Genomic DNA, 17,488 nt, shown 5'->3' on the forward strand with positions numbered 1-17,488 from the left:
GCTGGCTAGTGACTTGAATTGTCTGTAATTTTAACTCCACTAATAACTTATAAAAACACAAATAATGTTTGCCTTGCCTCATCCCTTTTAAAATCTTATTTTCTCAATTTTTTTTATAGTCCAGTGGTGGTCATCCCTTGGGTATAGATCTGATGTCACCGACTTTTCTGGTAACTGCTGTTATATTATATACCAATCACAAGTGCTTTGAGTGTGCTGTTACATAAGTCATGACATATACTGACTGACTGAAAAGATAAACAAATGAATCAAGAACTAAAATAAGTATAAAAAAAAAGAACTAAAATAAGTATAAATCAACTTCATATATGGGGGTAAAAATCTTTCCATTCGTTTTCCCAAAAGGGCAAGGAAGGGGGTTCAACTCCGGCCTCTTTTCCATTTCAGAAAGCAAAATTCAATTTAATAAGTATTTTTTTAAGTGTCTGTTTATACATTTATTCTTTCGACTACTATAATTAATTGCATGCCTACTATGTGCCAGGCACTGTGCTAGATGGTATCAGCATCCCCTGGGAACTTCTTAAAAATGTCAAACAGGGTTGCTGGAGTGGGGGTGAGGTGGGAGGGTTGGGGTGGCTGGGTGATAGACATTGGGGAGGGTATGTGCTATGGTGAACGATGTGAATTGTGCAAGACTGTTGAATCACAGACCTGTACCTCTGAAGCAAATAATGTAATATATGTTAAGAAAAAAAAAGAAGATAGCAGGAGAGGAAGAATGAAGGGGGGGAAATCGGAGGGGGAGATGAACCATGAGAGACGATGGACTCTGAGTAACAAACTAGAGGGGTTCTAGAGGGGTGGGGGGTGGGGGGATGGGTTAGCCTGGTGATGGGTATCATTCTGTGTGGAGCACTGGGTGTTATACGCAAATAATGACTCATGGAATACTACATCAAAAACTAATGATGTAATATATGGTGATTAACATAACAATACAAAATTTAAAGAAAAAAATGTAAAATCTTTGTCCCCACCCTAGGCCTACTGAATCAGAAAGGCTTGGGTGAGGCCTAGCAATCTGTGTTTTAATAAGCTTTCTAGGTGATTCTGATGCACTTTTAAGTTTGAAAACCACTGGATCGGCTATTATTCTGATTATTAATTTATCTAGTAAATATTAATTGAGTGCCAATTTCGTGCCAGGCACTGGAAATACAATGGAGAACAAAACAGATATGGTCCTTGCCCTCATGAAGGTTACATTTTAGGAAGACTGATCTCCAATTAAATTTCCTTGGTTTAAATCAGTGATTCATAATATAATGGCCTATGATTTCAGATTTCTTAAACTGAAGAGATTAAGGCAACTCCAACTTTGGTCTTTTTTTTTTTTTAAGATTGTATTAGCTATCATGGGTCCCTTGAATTTCCATATGAATGTTAGGATAAGCTTGTCAATTTCTCCAAAGAACCCAGTTGGGATTACGATGAAGATTGTGTTGATTCTGCAGATAAATTTCAAGAGTCTTGCCGTCTTAACAATGTTAAGTCTTCTGACCTATGAACATGGGATTCTTTCCATTCTTTAATTTCTTTCAACATGTCTTAAAGTTTTCAGAGTATATGTTTTACAACCTCTTTTGTGAAATTTATTCCTACGTATTTTATTCTTTCAGATGCTATTTTTTTTAAGATTTTATTTATTTATTTGATGAGAGAGACACAGCAAGAGAGAGAACACAAGCAGGAGGGGGAGTAGGAGAGGGAGAAGCAGGCTTCCTATGGAGGAGGGAGCCCAATGCAGGGCTCCATCCCAGGACCCCAGGATCATGACCTGAGCTGAAGGCAGCCGCTTAACAACTGAGCCACCCAGGCGCCCCCAGATGCTATTTTAAATGAGATTGTTTTCTTAATTTCATTTGCAGATTATTGATTGCTACTATTTAGAAATACAATTGATTTTTATATTGATCTTATATTGTACAATTTTACTGAGCTCATGTATTCTAATGCTTTTCTGTGAATTCCTTCTATATAAGATATGTCATCTGCAGATGTAGTTTTACTTCTTACTTTCCATTCTGGATGATTTTTATTCCTTTTCTTAATACCACTGGCTAGAACCTCTGGTACAATGCTGGTCAAAAGTAGCAAGAGTAAAAAACATCTTTTTGTGAGAGAGAGAGAGAGAGGGAGCACGGGTGCACAAGTTGGGGGAGGGGCAGAGGGAGAAGAAGAGAGAGAATCATTAGCAGGCTCCACTCCCAGCACAAAGAATGATGCAGCACTTGATCTCATAACCCTGACATCATAACCTGAGCCAAAATAAAAAGTTGGATGCTTAACCAACTGAGCCACCCAGGCGCCCCTACTTCTTTTTTAATACAAGTATTTATAACTTAAATTTCTCTTTAAACACTGTTTTAGCTGCATCCCTTAAGTTTTGGTATGTTGTGTTTTCATTTATTTCAGTGTTTTCTAATTTTCCTTGTGATTTCTTTCCTAAACCACCAGTTATTTCGGGGCGTATTGTCTAATTTCCACATATTTGTAAATTTCCTAAATTTCCTTCTGTTACTAATTTCTAATTTAATTTCATTGTAGTCAGAGAACATGCTTTGATTTCAGTTCTTTTAATTTGATTGAGGCTTGTGTTGAAAGCAACAAACTAAGCCATAGAACAGCTAGAAGTTTAACAGAGAGATAACCAAGTAAAGAGACAGCTGGGAACCTCCCAGATGATCAGTATTTTTATGGCTCCTTTTAAGTATCACTAGATTGCTTTCTAAAAGGATTGTATCCATTTATATTGTCGCTAGCTATTCATCAGTCTACTGGCTTCACAGTAACCTCTTCATCTTGGATGTTACACTTACTATGTGGTTTCTAATTCTACAGTGTGTTTATTATTCTGTTCAGAGGAACAGAGATGACTTTTGCTTTATGTTCTTTCCTCTCCTTTTGTCCCAAGTCACCTGGAATACCTGTGGCTTCAAGTAGTGGGTCCTTTCCTAGTGCATATGCTCAACAGACATCTAAAGATAATCGTCAAGGTCAGTGGCAACGCCGAAGAAGGCTAGATGGAGCACTGAACAGAGTCCCAGTTGGATTTTATCAAAAAGTATGGAAAGTTTTACAGAAGGTGAGCATAACACATTGTAGACATCTCTTTATTTTCCCCCTTGATAGTCTCCTTGGCCGAGATATGGCATGACTGTGATGTCACCACAATTATATAAATGTCATATGCTCATATGGACAAAACCTAGAAGAAGACCTAATCAACAAAGTTGATTTGTTATTTTGATATTATTTACGATTCAGTCTCTTTCTATTATTGTTGCTATGGTGTTGTTTATAAATTAGATTTCAAAAATCATGGCTTCTCTGCTTTTGACCATAGTTGAACATTGTTGGACATTGTGATACATTTATCAAATTTGGCAACAAAGAGCCACTTTCTTTGTAGCTACTGTAGAGTGGAAATGTTTTTTGTAGCAATGTGCTAATGCTATTGTAAAATGACTGTGGTATCTGGGGAGTTAGTGTAAGAAGCTATTACTTACATTTTTTTCTTGGATGAAAACTAAATAAATGCAAGATCATAATGATGCTAATGGTCCAAAGACTCTGTTGGCATAACCAATTTTTGTTTTTCTTTCAAAGGCCTAGCTTACCAAAGACAGTTAAGGGGACATCACACCATTATGATTGTGACAGCTTTAGAGGGCCGAGAAGTCCACTGTACTCGTTCATAGGTCTCATTTATAGTCTCTTGGGTGCCACTTTCAGCTTTGTCACCCTTGGCAATGAACTGAAGAAAATATCATCCAGGACTTCAAAACCTTTAGTTACGTTTCTCCTCTTAGCACACTGATATTCTCCCAGGGACAGAAACAGGTGATCTTTGGGAAAGGTAAAAGTTGATTCCTCAGACTACCAGCTCTGGCAATCTTCAGTGAGTACTTAAAACTTGCTTTCCTCCATCTAACCTCTACAGAGAGGTATTTTATCTGCACAGTTATGCCTGGGATATGGCAATTCGATTTCACAGACATGTAGTAAGTGCTGTTCTGCCCCAGATACCATGGGAGGTATGTGTTCTTGTCACCAGGGAGTTTAATCCATAGTTACCTTCATAAATAGCAGCTATGATGCAAAGCCAAGATGTGTTATGATAAAGGTGCAAAACCACAAGGCCTTGAGACTACAAGAAAAGGAACATTTAAATATGACTGGGAAGATTGACTATTTTGTGGCAGAATCAAAACCTGGACTTGGAACCCTCATATAAGAGGGAAAACAAATGCCCTCTGCTTTGTCATTCCATTCCTTTTAGAGTATGAATGTAACATAATTACTTTGTACATATGTTTGCAGGCTGGTAATTCTCTGTACAAAGACTGTTATTTGGTATATGGAACATGGGATGGAAGTGTCTGGGGGTTGGAATCTTTGTGGCTTACTGTATATTGTTTTGATTCACTTAACATCTAAAATAGCAAGTCATTAATTCCCATTGCTCTTTAATAATTGAGTTGATGGCGAGAAGATGAAATATCATTCATTTCTGTACTATTTCTTGAGCATCCGCTGTTGGACTAGGCAGTGTCCTAGGTGCTCACAGCAATACAGCAAAGAACAAAATAGACAACAGTCTCTGTCCTTATGGAACTTACATTCTGCTAGGGAGAGACAAGCAATAAATAATAAACATACTAAATAAGTAAATTATTTAGAATGTTAAAAGATGACAAGTACTATGGAAAAAAGTAAGCAGGGTGAGGGCATCATCAGGGGTGCTGACAGGGGGACGCTTCACTAGAAAATGCAGTAATACATGTCTGCAAATGCAGCTTTTGAGTTTTCTTCAGCCCAAACATCTTTCTGAAAGCTAATTTGTGATGAGTCTGGGACCTAGCATGATATCCTCTCGGGTAGTCTCTGAATCTTTGGGGCTAGTCTCTCCCAGAAGGTAGACCTTCTCTATCCCTTCCACTCCTTTAAACAGAGGGTAAATCTTGCATGTCCTGTAGTCCACCCCTGATTCTTGCCACATAGTAATCACAACCCCTTGGCAAGGAAACTTGGGCTGCAAGGCCTTCCACTGGCCTGCGATTACTAAGCATCTACCCGATGGAGCACACTCAGAAATACTAAGTGTCTTCTTACAGGCCCCCAGTTGTCAGCATATCCTTGGTGACAACATGTTTTTGCTGTTTTGCAGTGTCACGGACTCTCTGTGGAAGGTTTTGTGCTTCCTTCTTCAACCACTAGAGAGGTGAGATTCTGTGTCTTTCACATTGTGTGATTGATAGTTTGTGTAGCTCAAGTATTTCAGGGATCATTTTTCAAAGTAATGGTTCTATGACTCCAAATCAACTAAACATGAAGTGCATTGGAGGAAAGGAGAGAATGTTTTTTTGAAAACAGAATGGGAATATGAGAGAGCAATTATGTGTTATATTATATAAGGACAGCCTCATTTAGTGGTTGACTAAATTAGGCTGGTTTATGTGAGTGTGGCCAGAGTCGGAGAGGGCAGACAAGATAGAGATCTAAGAATGTCTCTCATTTCCCCATCCTTCTCATACCAACCTTTCTCTTTTTTTTTAAGATTTTTTTTAATTTTTATTTATTTGACTGAGAGAGAGACAGCAAGAGAGGGAACACAAGCCGGGGGAGTGGGAGAGGGAGAAGCAGACCTCCCACTGAGCAGGGAGCCCGATGCGGGGCTCGAATCCAGGATCCTAGGATCCCAGGATCGTGACCTGAGCCAAAGGCAGATGCTTAACAGCTGAGCCACCCAGGCACCCCCCCCCACCTTTCTCTAGTAGGATGCTTGTAGACTTTTAGATGATGAACTAGTGGTCCTTAGCTCGAACTGTATGTCACAGCAACCTGAATGCCCATCTCCAATTTAGTGGATTAAAATCTCTAGGGATGGGGCCTGCGCATCTGTACTTAAAAAAAAAATCCTTAGAATGAGTCTGATAGATAACCATGGTTGGAAAACATTGCCATGAACCACACACATATATTATCGGGTGCCTTTATATTTCCCTTCTCGCCCAATCACATAGAAATGATAAAGAATCGCCTTTATACAAAACCAACAAAGGAACTAGAATTAGCAAATTAGGAATTGTAAGATTGGATAGTGGGAAAAGTCTCAGAAACACTGGAGTTGTTGCAGATGATGGCTGGACGGGCTGGTACAGAAAGCTAATGCTATGCTTCAGGGCTTCACGCTTGCCTAGAGGCCTCTTCTCTAATAAAGAACACTGTGACCTCTATTTGTCCTTTTTCTGCTTTTAAGCATGATCAGAATGTTAGTATAATCACTAACAATGCATACCTGAATGGTACCTTTACGAGTCTTCAAAGTACCTTCACACAGATATGTGAGACAGCCAAGGAAGGGATCATAGTTCCTGGTTTACAGATAAGGAAACAAATTTAGGGAAACAAACTGTTCAAGGTCATAGAACTAGTAACTGGCAAAGACAGGACTTGAACCCTGGTCTTTAAAGTCCAAATCTCCAGTGCCACCCTAAAGTATATACTCAATACAGTTTTACCCAAACTTATCCCTCAATCCCCTTCACCCTAAAATAACTTTTTATTTCTTCCTGCCCATCTTAATCTAACAGTATATAACTGTTTTGCATAATTCTAGTCATCATGTAAATACGACTTTAAGTTCCACTTAGATTTTTCTTTTATGCATGGTCGTCGTATTTATTCTCTCAAATGACTCTATAAAAACTCATGAAGTTGCTGTACCATGATGTGCCATTATTTACACAACCATTCCCGTGTTCAGATTACTTTTAGTTTTACACTTGTGACTAATGCTGCTATAAACACTCTTGCACATGGGGCTTTTTTTTTTTTTTTTTTAAAGATTTTATTTGAGAGAGAGAGAGAGAGCACATGAGAGGGGGGAGGGTCAGAGGGAGAAGCAGACTCCCTGCTGAGCAGGGAGACCCACGTGGGACTCGATCCCGGGACTCCAGGATCATGACCTGAGCCGAAGGCAGTTGCTCAACCAACTGAGCCACCCAGGCGCCCGCACATGGGGCTTTTTTCCCCCCTCTCTTGAATTATTAACTTAGGACAAACTCTCAGAAATAGGATTGCGGGTTAGAGGGCACTGACACTTTTATGACTCTTGTTATGTTTCACCAGACTGCCTTCCAAAAAGATTGAACCAATTCATACTCACTCAGGTACTTTGAAGGAGACTGAGCAGCACTCTTGGCTACATTGCTTTTACTGCCTTTCAGAATAGGTGATTGATGCCTCCCCAGTGATGAGCGCTTAGGAATTGATTTTCTTTTTCTCTATCACAGATGACTCCAGGCGAGATTAAATTCTCTGTTCATGTGGAGTCTGTCCTGAATCGCGTACCTCAGCCCGAGTACCGCCAGCTTCTGGTTGAAGCCATCCTTGTCCTCACTATGATGGCAGATATTGAAATTCATAGCATAGGAAGCATCATTGCTGTGGAAAAAATAGTGCATATTGCTAATGACTTGTTCCTTCAAGAACAGGTAGGCAAATGGCAACCCGGTTGTTCTCTCGAAGGGGAATGTCCGACACTAACCTGACTGCACTCAGAGTGCTTCAAGAAGCCAAGGTCACTCTTTTGTGCCCTCTTCCTCAGCTCTTTTCTGGTCCCCCTTTGTAGTGAGTGGCTCTGAGCTCTGATGGCCAAAGAAGTAGGCGGTGGGACGACCTCTGTCTTTCACCAAGTGTTTTGCGATTGTATTAGATGGTAAAGTTACCTGGAACTCAGGAGGCTTTTATGCTTTTCATCATATTTCATTCTTCTTATCACATGACTTTCTGTAGCAAGAAGGACTTAATAAGAGACTATTGGATAGCATATCCTTTTTTGGACTATTAAGTTAAAGAGAAGGTTTGATTTTACCTTGGTTTGGTTTGTTTTTGTGTTTGCTACTTACCTGTAGGAAAATATTAAAGTGAAACTTTTAATTCTACATTTAAAAAATTTTTCTCAACATGCCTTCTTCCAGGAAATTAACTGCATTTAATAAATGCAAACTATTTATTGAAAGCTTTCCAAATGTCTCCTAGAGGAAGAGTAAGAATACTAAGGTGAAGGGCATGCACTGTTGTCAATAGGAAAATCTCCAAAATATGTAATAGGTGTTTCATTCTATTTGGCACTGTGGGGGAATGGAAAAGAAATCACAATTATTTTGATTTTCCAGGACAGTCCTAATTTTAAATATTCTGGATTGCTCTTTTTTTCCCAGAAAAGACACTCTTCCGTGTATCCGATAATGTGATCCCTTTTAGGCATAGGCTCTAGCTTGGAAAGCTTAGAGTCTATTTGAATTAAGTTGACTTAGAAAGAAATCAAGATCAAACGCAAGATAAAATGATAAGGGCTGAAATCAGTGGTACTAGAAAGATTCAGACCAAAGTCCCTCCGGGGTGATTTGTTGGTATTAACATTTGACTCTTAACAGACACAACTCGTTTAAATTAACTGTTATCTTTAACTTTCAAAACTTCTACGCAATCAGTACTTTACAAATAATGCCATAGGATTTGGGGGATCTAGTGAAAAATGCATGTACAGAAATCCATATTCAACAGTTTGTGCCAAACTCTGATCCCTTCCTACCTACACAACCTAAGACCCAACTAGTTGGCAATGGGGAGGAGGCTCGGAGTTATCCTAATCAGGACTTTAATGAGTAGGATTAGTAATCTTGCCTTTCCCCTGTGTTCTCCCACCCTTAAAAACCAAACAGAAAACCCTCGGTGCAGATGACACCATGTTGGCCAAGGATCCTGCGTCTGGCATCTGTACTCTTCTGTATGACAGTGCACCCAGTGGCAGGTTTGGCACCATGACCTACCTCTCCAAGGCAGCCGCCACCTACGTGCAGGAGTTCCTGCCCCACAGCATCTGCGCCATGCAGTGAGGCCTTTGGGCCCTGGCTGCTGGGAGCCTTTTGACAGCTCGTTCCTGCCTCGGTTGATTGTGCATGAGACTGAAACGTGTTGGCCTGATCACTCCTCCCCTGCCCCTTTACACCCCATCCCACCCAAGAGGAGTGAACGTTTTCGACAAACTGATTGCTTTAGAAGTGAACCCTGGCCTGGGAGAACATGCTCCCCCCAAGGCACTCCATCGTAGGCCTTAATTCTTTCATGGTTCCTGAGAGTTTGCATGTATTTTTATTCTCTAGATCTGTTACAAACGTAGTTTTCTAACTACTGTTTGGAGAGCAGGTATTAATAATAACTTACTACTAAAGTTTGGTTTTTCTCATGTGTAGTTTCATTGTGTGAATGAGTGATGGGTGCTTTGGGACATTTCTTTCAAGTGGGTAAACCCTAAATTGTTGGATTTTTATACTTGGAAATGTCTATTCTAAGTGCCTTTTCTGGGGAAAAGAGAGTACCAGGTCATGGTTTCCTTCTTTAGTCACATGTTGCCCCCCACAGAGTGATGAACTCCTTTCTGTATAGAATTATCATCCCTGTTTTTGCCTTCTCTGTATCCACATACATAATTGCTACTCTCCCTTTGGGGAAATATCAAAAAATGCTAGTGCAGCATCTATATGTAAGAATTTCTGTATTAATAACTGAAATCACATTGTATGAAGATGGCTGGTACTCCGAGATGTATTTGTAGCAGAAAGTGCAGAATAACCCAGGAGTCAGGAGCCCAATTCCCAAAACGAAGGGAGAAGAGAAGATGCCTGTGTGGTGTCTTAAACTTGGGGAGCAGAGAGGGAATGAGAGGTAGGTTAGTGCCCTGAAGAGAGCCTTGTGCACCCAACTTTTGCCTCTGAAGAGTGGGCCGACACACAGCATGCACAGCACTTGAAGTCTCTGTCTTTGGCAAACAGGAATCCAGCAGTCTAGTCTACAGCTGCCTTACCAAGCAGTCCTTCCTTGGTGGTCCTTACCTGTCTCTGTCTCACTTGCCTAATCACTTTCTCCAGCATCCAACCCCGGACCCGCCAGCAACTCCCTGCCCTCCCATCTGTTCTTAAACTCCTCACTTGCATTTTCACTCCCTGACTCTAGTGAGTGTTCGTACCTATGTGTATTTTGATATCCGTGGGCATCTATCTGTTTCTTGTAAAAGCCTGCATTTGGGTGCGTGTCTAAGCATACATGGGAATTTTTCTGAATGTAAATAGTTTCGATGTGTCTGTATATCTATCTGTATCTACATTGGGCAGACTATGAAAATATGTGTTTGTTATGTGGATGGTGATGACCGTGGCCCCCCAGGGCTGACACCCCAAGGGTAATGGAGGAATCCTTAAGTCCTTTTCCCTAGTCCCATGTTAAGGTAGCCTTGTTTGAAGAACGCTTCTCCTAACTTTCTGCCTTAGTTCAGGCTGCTGTTTGCTGTAGAATGGGTGGCTTAGACCACAAACATTTATTTTTCATGTTTCTGGAGGTTGAGAGGTCCAAGATCACCAGCAGATTCAGTCCCTGGTGAGGACCGGCTTCCTGGTTTGCAAATGGCCACCTTCCTGCTGTGTCGTCACATGGCTGAGAAAGGGGGGGAGGGCGGGCACTCTCGTCTCTTCTCCTTCTCAATAAGGGCACTAATTTTGTCATGGGAACTCTTCCCTCATGACTTCATCTAATCCTGGTTACCTTCCAAAGGCCCCCACCTCCAAATACCATCACATTGGGGATTAAGGCTTCAAGGTATGAATTTCGGAGGGAAACACATATTCAGTCCATAGCACTCTCCTTCCCCTTATTTATGTGTAAAGACTCTACTCATTTCCCTGTTTGCATTCAGGTAACTCCCTACTTCAATCCTGTCCTTTCTCTCAGATTTTTCAGAATTCTCTCCAAGAATGGGGATGGGGACGGGGCACTCTCTCAACCATTCTCATAGAACCAGTGACAATCTTTTGAGTACATGAATAAGTGAGCGTAGGAAGTAGGGTGATAGAAAACAGGCGAGTGGAAGTGAGAGAGGATGGCTGACCTTTTTAGTATGTCTCTTAGAGCAAATGGAAACACACAGTAAGTAGCTTTCGGATCATGTGATTTTTCTGGTCGCTGATAGAGATAATTTACAACCTCTGCTGAAACTGTTGGTCTCCACACTGGCTGCAAGCCTACCCCAACCACAGGAAGTACGTCTGAAGTGGCACCGGGGGTGGGGGGGGGGGGAAACCACCGCTCTCTGCCACGCTAAGCTAAGTTGCCTCAATTAACACTGATGGCTGCAGTTCCCCAGGCTTTACGAAGTTGTCCATCACTATGCTCTCCATACAGCGCAGCTTCACATTTAAAGCAACTTTTTGGAAAACTTGATTTGTATTTTCTTCCTTTTAAGCACGTGATACTAAAAGACACCTTGGACCTTCTTTTTTTTTTAAGCACTTATGTCTTGAAAATAGAATTAAAAATTGGAATGTCCAGTTAAATCACGTCTGATGCCAGTGTGCAAAACTTTATGTGTGTCTTTGTGATTGGAGTTTCTTTGGTGGCTCTATTTTACCTACTGTATTTAATTGCACAGTACAGCCAAAGCTCATTGAGTGGAATAATATTAGTATAGAAATTCTATATTATACATTATATAATATGTTAGATAATATATGTAAAGAAATGCACTTTTATCTTTCAAACACATACCCACTCAAACTAGGCTCACTAAATTAAAATGGCTCATTGACATCTTTAGGGGACCTGTTCTTTTTATTTTCCAAATTTTGATTTAAATTAGTTAACATACAGTGCAATATTGGTTTCAGGAGTAGAATTAAGTGATTCATCACTTACATATAACACCCAGAGCTCATCATAACAATAGGGGACCTGTTCTGATGAATGAATAAGACCGATTTTGACTCAGAATTACAACTGTGTGCAAATGGTGCTTCTCTGCCACTGGAGGGTACTTAAAAACAATTTGGTCTCCTAAGTATTATAAATATTTGGCAGAATCTTGTTTATACTACCTATTAGCCTTTGTGTAACAAGTGAGGGTTTGTGCAGTAAGGATGAACCAGTCTCCAGGCCCATCCTGGTTACTTAGTTTTTACTACCCTGTGGGAATTTTATGCAACTGGTGGGGCAAAAGTTGTTGTTCTTAGCCACAACTCACAAAACTTCTACTGTCCCCCATTGCACTTACCAAACACCTAGTACCTACACTAATGCAGTGGAGATAAATACAGTGTTGTCCACATTCAGTCTTCATTTCCTGTTAAACTTGAGTGACCTTAGGTCTTGGTTTGCCCAGGACATGCTCCATTTATGCCTGTTGTCCTGGCATAATTATTAATAGCACTCTTTGTCACTCTCAAAAGGTGTCCCAGTTTGGATGATATGGTTGCCCTATATTTAGCAGAAGTCTGATTTAAGGCTAGGCCTCAAAGCCAAGGACCTGTTCTCAAACCACGAGCAGTGCTCTTGCAGTAGTGGTACAGGGGTAAGGAAACAGTGAGGGGAGACTTTCCCCAAAATTAAGGAGTATTTGGCATATTGTCTCTTAGATGATGAGCAATATTTGAGTGCTTACCAAGTGCCAGACATTGTTATAAGGTAGCTGGCATGAACCATCTTGTCCTGTCTTTACAATTACCATGTGAGATTAGAGACTGTTGTCATCCCCATCTTACAGATGAGGGAACTGAGGTGCTGGGCACTTAAGCAAATGGTTCAAGATCAAACAGCTCGTAAGTGGTAGAGCTGGGATTTGAGCCCAAGCAGTTTGACTCTAGAGTTCACATTCTCAACAATGACACTCTCCAAAGAAAAGACATTAAAACAAGGGTCGGTCTGTTAAGTACAGTTGAGGCATCAGTGGGCAGATTGTATGGGGCGGTGGGCAGTGGGCAGAAATGCACAAAGAAGGTAGCCGGAGGAGTAGTGCCTTTTTAATTGTTTGCTTCCCCTTCTGCCTGTTTCTGCCAGCAAGTGAAGACAGGAGAGATCACCAATAGAAGTGGCATAGCCCAGCCTGACCTTGCTGGTTCAGAAGCTGCCTTTAGCAAAATAACGGTTGAAGAGAGTAAGTCAAGGAATTTACCCAGGGTCACCACACCAGTAAACTTTGGAGCCAAAATCCAACCTCCTTCCTTTGAACTTAAAGTCCTCCAACTGCAAATCCAGTGCTTTGGGAAGGGTTTTCTTCCCAATTTAAGGACCATATGGGGATTAAACATGTGGAAAATTGAGGTTAGGGACCTGTGGCATGGCTTGTGCTCTCTCTTACTCATGAACAAGGGTCCAGCCACCCTGTGAGATTTGCTGCAGGAATATGCTGCCAATTTCAGAGCCTCATTGCAACAATTTATCTTTCTCTGTACTTGAATCATCTTGCCACATTGTGTCCCAAATGAGGATATTGTTTCCAGTTTAGAAGTGTGTTGAAGTGTTCAGCTACCTGTTGCTAGATCTGAAAGAACACATAGAACAATCCATTTTCATGTCATCTTATTTCGGTCCGGATTTTAGGGCATCATTCGGCCACCCTGTATCCTGCCCTCTTCCTCTCACTGCCTATCCACGAAAGCCCAGGACAAATCTCATTTCCTCTTTACATTGCCAGCCTGTCATGCTCTCACCTTTCAGTCAACTCCTACAGCCCCACAGACTCCTTCCCCTCTATCTGTAAATATGTGCACTTCTCTTATCCTAAAAACAATCATTCATGAGCTCTACATCCCCTGATTTACTAACTCCTTCCTTCCACAATTAAATTTCTTCAAAGAGGAAGCTACACCTGACAGTGTTAACTTCACTCCTTAACCCCTTGCAGTCTGGCTTCCTCCCCTGCCTTGTGGTGGTTTTTGTTTTTGTTTTTGTTTTTGTTTTTGTTTTTGTTTCTTAGAACATCAGTGAGCTCCTAATGGCAATGACATTGTTACTACCTCTCCCTTCTTGTAACCCGCATCATCCCTCTATTTCTGTGAAACTGTACTACACTTGTTCTCACCCAGCTATTTCTTTTTTGTCTCCTTTCTGGCATCTTTTTCTCCTCCTAACCTCCACAAACAGGCATTCCCAAAAGTTACATTCTTCTTCCTAGCTCAAAAGATTCTCACCATGAGGTAGGGGAACCTTTAAAGAGTGACATGACCTGATTTACTTTTTATTTCCAAGTTCATTCTGGTGGCTGCAAAAAGACTGGATTGTAGTTCTGCAAGAGTACAAGCAGAAACCTGTTTGATATTGCAGAAAGTCTGGGTGAGAGATGACAATCCAGGACGGGGGTAGCGGCTTCTCTGTTCCTGTGGCCCATACTCTGGTTTGAACCATCATTACTTTTTATGTGGACCATTGCAACACTGCCTCTAGTCTTTCAATAGCTAATCTTTTCTACCCGCCACTGCTGTGGAAATCTTTTTTTTTTTTTTTAAGATTTCTGTTTAAATGTCTCCTCATTTCCCACAGAGTAAAGTCTGTTCTCTTTAGCCTGGCATTCAAAACCCTTCATGATCCAGTCCCTTCAGCTAAACTTGACTGGAAATGGTCTCCTTTTTGTTTTTGCTTATGCTGTGGATTCTAGTCAGTGTGCCCTCGCCTGGCTCTCGTTCCCACCAAGTAAAATCCTGTCCATGCACTAAGGCCATCTCAAATGCCACTGAATAGGAATCCTAGTTGCCATTTATTAAATACTTAAAGTTTGTTTATTAAGTAATCTAAGCATCCTACATTCATTACCTGACTCTGCTGCATTGCATAGTTTCTTATGTATTTGTCTCATCTGTACAAGAATGCAAATTCCTTGAAAGCAGAGATCAGAATTCATCTTGAGAACTGAATCCTTAGCCATAGTGTATATTTAGTTGATGTCAGATAAATGTTTGATGAATGACTGAATGACCACAGAACTTTGAACTAGTTGCTATGGGAAGATATAAAAGAAGCATAAGGGCTTACATTCTAGTTAAAGAACACATCACAGGGGGAAAGTATTTCCAGAATGCTAAGTATTCAGGGAATACTAAATGGAGGGTTGAGCAAAGTTAGATTTACCACAAAGTCATCCTGGAGGAATGAAGTTTACATAGTGAAGGGAATGTTCAAAGGCTTCAGTGTCAGGCAGACCCGGTTTTGAATTCCTGCTTTTCTGCTTAGTAAGTGTGTGACGTTGAATAGTTATTTGCTTTCTCTAAACTGCCTCTGTAAAATGGACATATTACAACATCCTTCATAGGACTTTTGCAAAGGTGAAAAGAGATAAAATATCCAAGTGCATATCGCAGTGCTCAATAAGTTTAAAGAGTCAAAAAGGCAAGTTAGATTTTAAAGGAGGTAAGGATATTGGATTGTCTGAGGGGTGTTCGAAGGTCACTTCAGGTTGATGTGAGAGGTGGAGGCTTGGGCATTGGCCAGCTTGCATCATAGCATAGGGGCTGCCAGGAACCCGGAAATACTGGTGATAATTCTAAAACCGCTTCAGGGTATTGTTTAATGTAGACCCTCACACTAAACCTAATATATGTCAGTAACGCTTGTATAGTTACAGAAGCAAAAGGAGGGAAGGAAGGGGAGCTGCAGTTTCCAAACATCACTGAAAGTATCTGCTTACCCCCCTTACTCCACATGAATTTTCAAAGAGTAATTTGACATCATTGCTTGATTGGAATCTACAAAGCAATTTCCAGAGTACCGGCCAGCCTCTTAGGAAAGTGCTATCGGCTTTGCCAGAGTAAATTATTGAGACTGTTAACTCTTACATGGACATGGATTGTTAATGGTGAAAAGGAATAAACTAAAGTTGCTGTACAGAATTTACTGTGCCAACTTTTCAAACCCTTTACACCATTAATTAGTTCCGCACCAATAAAAAAAAAAAAAAAAGCCTGTCTAATGTAGCTGGGTGGTGCTGGGATCTTGGTGGCCACGTTGTGTCCATTTTTAAATATTTATATGGCTGTATTTGCAGATTGAAACAATTCATAAAGAGTTGAGGCTGCTTTTTTTTTTTTTTAAGCGCTAAAACTCACATTCGCGGCTATTTTAGTAATTAGCCCCGGCTCTTCCGCTACCCGAACCCCTCAAAACTACATCTCCCAGCATGCTCTAAAGCTGGTCTGACCTCATCTCAAATGGCCCCGTAGGGCAACAAGGATGGTTAGTTTTGACCGTGCTTATTTGTGCCATAAAATATTGATCCTAATTGGCAGCTATTTGGGTTTTTATATTTGCCGACCTCCCGTTTTTGAGCCGTGGTCACTAAATGAAGAGGTTCTGGCCTGGGAAGGCCCATGCATTCCTTCAATTGGATGGGGAGCTGGGACAGTGTCTCTGGCGATAGCGAGAATAGGAGGGAATGTTGACCAGGGAGCACCGCTGCGGCCGTTCAGAGGAGCAGGAACCGGAGCCCGGGTTGAGTCCGAAAAAAGCCGGATCCAGACGGTGGCTCCGGAACGGCTGCAATTGGAAGATGGAGGAGCCGGAGGAACCGGCGGACAGTGGGCAGTCGCTGCCTCCAGTTTACATCTACAGCCCCGAGTATGTCAGCATGTGCGACTCCCTGGCCAAAGTCCCCAAACGGGTAAGAGAGCTGGAGAAAAAAGACCGTGGGCTTCTGGGGTGGGGGTGGGGGCCGTTGAACCGGAGGGCATTAGGAGGGGGCAGAGGATTGGGCTGGGGAAAATCAGCAGAAATTTGCGCAGCTGCACCAGGTGATGGAGGAAGTGTTCCCTTATAGTTTCTGAGAGCGCAGCATTTATCTGCGGGGCGTCCAATGCACCGGAGAGGGTAGGGGTGCGGGGGGAGGGGATGGCACTGAGGCGTTGGTGTCTCTACTACAAGGGATCCCTGAAGTGGGGAAGACGCTGCAGGAGAGAAATGTTCCATCACCTCCGTAAGGCCCGGTAGCTTTCGCCTTTAGCAATTTGTCTAAAGTGCATTGTAACTGTTAAGTAAAAAGAGGGGAGTTAAAAGTTACTTTCTTTGTTCAGGATGATGAAGTTGATGGTGTTTCTCTGAATTAAACATTTAAGAGACATTTTTTCTGCCTTTTTTTTTCTTTTTTTGTTCATGTTTTTAGGCCAGTATGGTACATTCTTTGATTGAAGCATATGCACTGCATAAGCAAATGAGGTAAGTTGTCTTTCATGAACAGAGCCCTAAACCTAGGTGTTCTAGCCTTAATATCCCACTTCACAGTGGGGCAAATTAGAAACTGAGAATGGTCCTTTTAAGTTTTTTTTTCTGTTGTTATTCAGTGTTTGTAATGTCTGTAATCTAGTGAAAGTTCTTGAAGAATTAAGAAAACCTGAAAAAAGGACCTGAAGCAGTTCAGATCCATTAGAAGTAAGACTCTATTGCTGGAAGGGAAAGTATTCTAGGGATAGGTGCTTTGTGGCGATTTTGAGGAGAGTTACATTAGGGTACTAAAACCCACCTGATAGGGGGAAAAATGGTGTTTGGCTGGGTTCTGGGGTTTGTCTGTATTTGTTTCCAAGCCAGATGTGAGGGTGTGTGTTCAACTTCAGACTTTTAGACACCCCATCACCACCACCAGACTTTT

The 17,488-nt window shown here is 41.4% G+C and overlaps 2 protein-coding genes across 14 annotated transcripts in view; both read left to right on the top strand.

The window, feature by feature from the left end:
- Positions 1-11,138, top strand: part of PHKA1 (phosphorylase kinase regulatory subunit alpha 1) — a 160,446-nt gene extending 149,308 nt beyond the window's left edge. For 7 of the 10 annotated variants that reach the window (XM_027607745.2, XM_027607747.2, XM_027607746.2 and 4 more), the window contains 5 exons: positions 120-170; positions 2,939-3,109; positions 5,195-5,248; positions 7,323-7,523; positions 8,757-11,138. In XM_027607745.2, coding sequence (XP_027463546.1) covers positions 120-170; positions 2,939-3,109; positions 5,195-5,248; positions 7,323-7,523; positions 8,757-8,930 — 651 coding nt within the window. In that variant the 3' untranslated portion in view covers positions 8,931-11,138. The remainder of the gene's footprint in view (positions 1-119; positions 171-2,938; positions 3,110-5,194; positions 5,249-7,322; positions 7,524-8,756) is intronic. The other 3 variants (XM_027607749.2, XM_027607748.2, XM_027607752.2) reach the window with 3 other exon arrangements.
- A 4,858-nt stretch (positions 11,139-15,996) lies between these two features.
- HDAC8 (histone deacetylase 8) overlaps positions 15,997-17,488 on the top strand; it is a 215,292-nt gene continuing 213,800 nt past the window's right edge. For 3 of the 4 annotated variants that reach the window (XM_027609558.1, XM_027609560.1, XM_027609559.2), the window contains exons 1-2: positions 16,076-16,507; positions 17,006-17,058. In XM_027609558.1, coding sequence (XP_027465359.1) covers positions 16,283-16,507; positions 17,006-17,058 — 278 coding nt within the window. In that variant the 5' untranslated portion in view covers positions 16,076-16,282. Of the gene's footprint in view, positions 16,508-17,005; positions 17,059-17,488 lie in introns of all 4 variants that reach the window. The other variant, XM_027609557.1, reaches the window with a different exon arrangement.

Source organism: Zalophus californianus, chromosome X (assembly GCF_009762305.2).
Source record: "Zalophus californianus isolate mZalCal1 chromosome X, mZalCal1.pri.v2, whole genome shotgun sequence".
Taxonomy (NCBI): Eukaryota; Metazoa; Chordata; class Mammalia; order Carnivora; family Otariidae; genus Zalophus; species Zalophus californianus.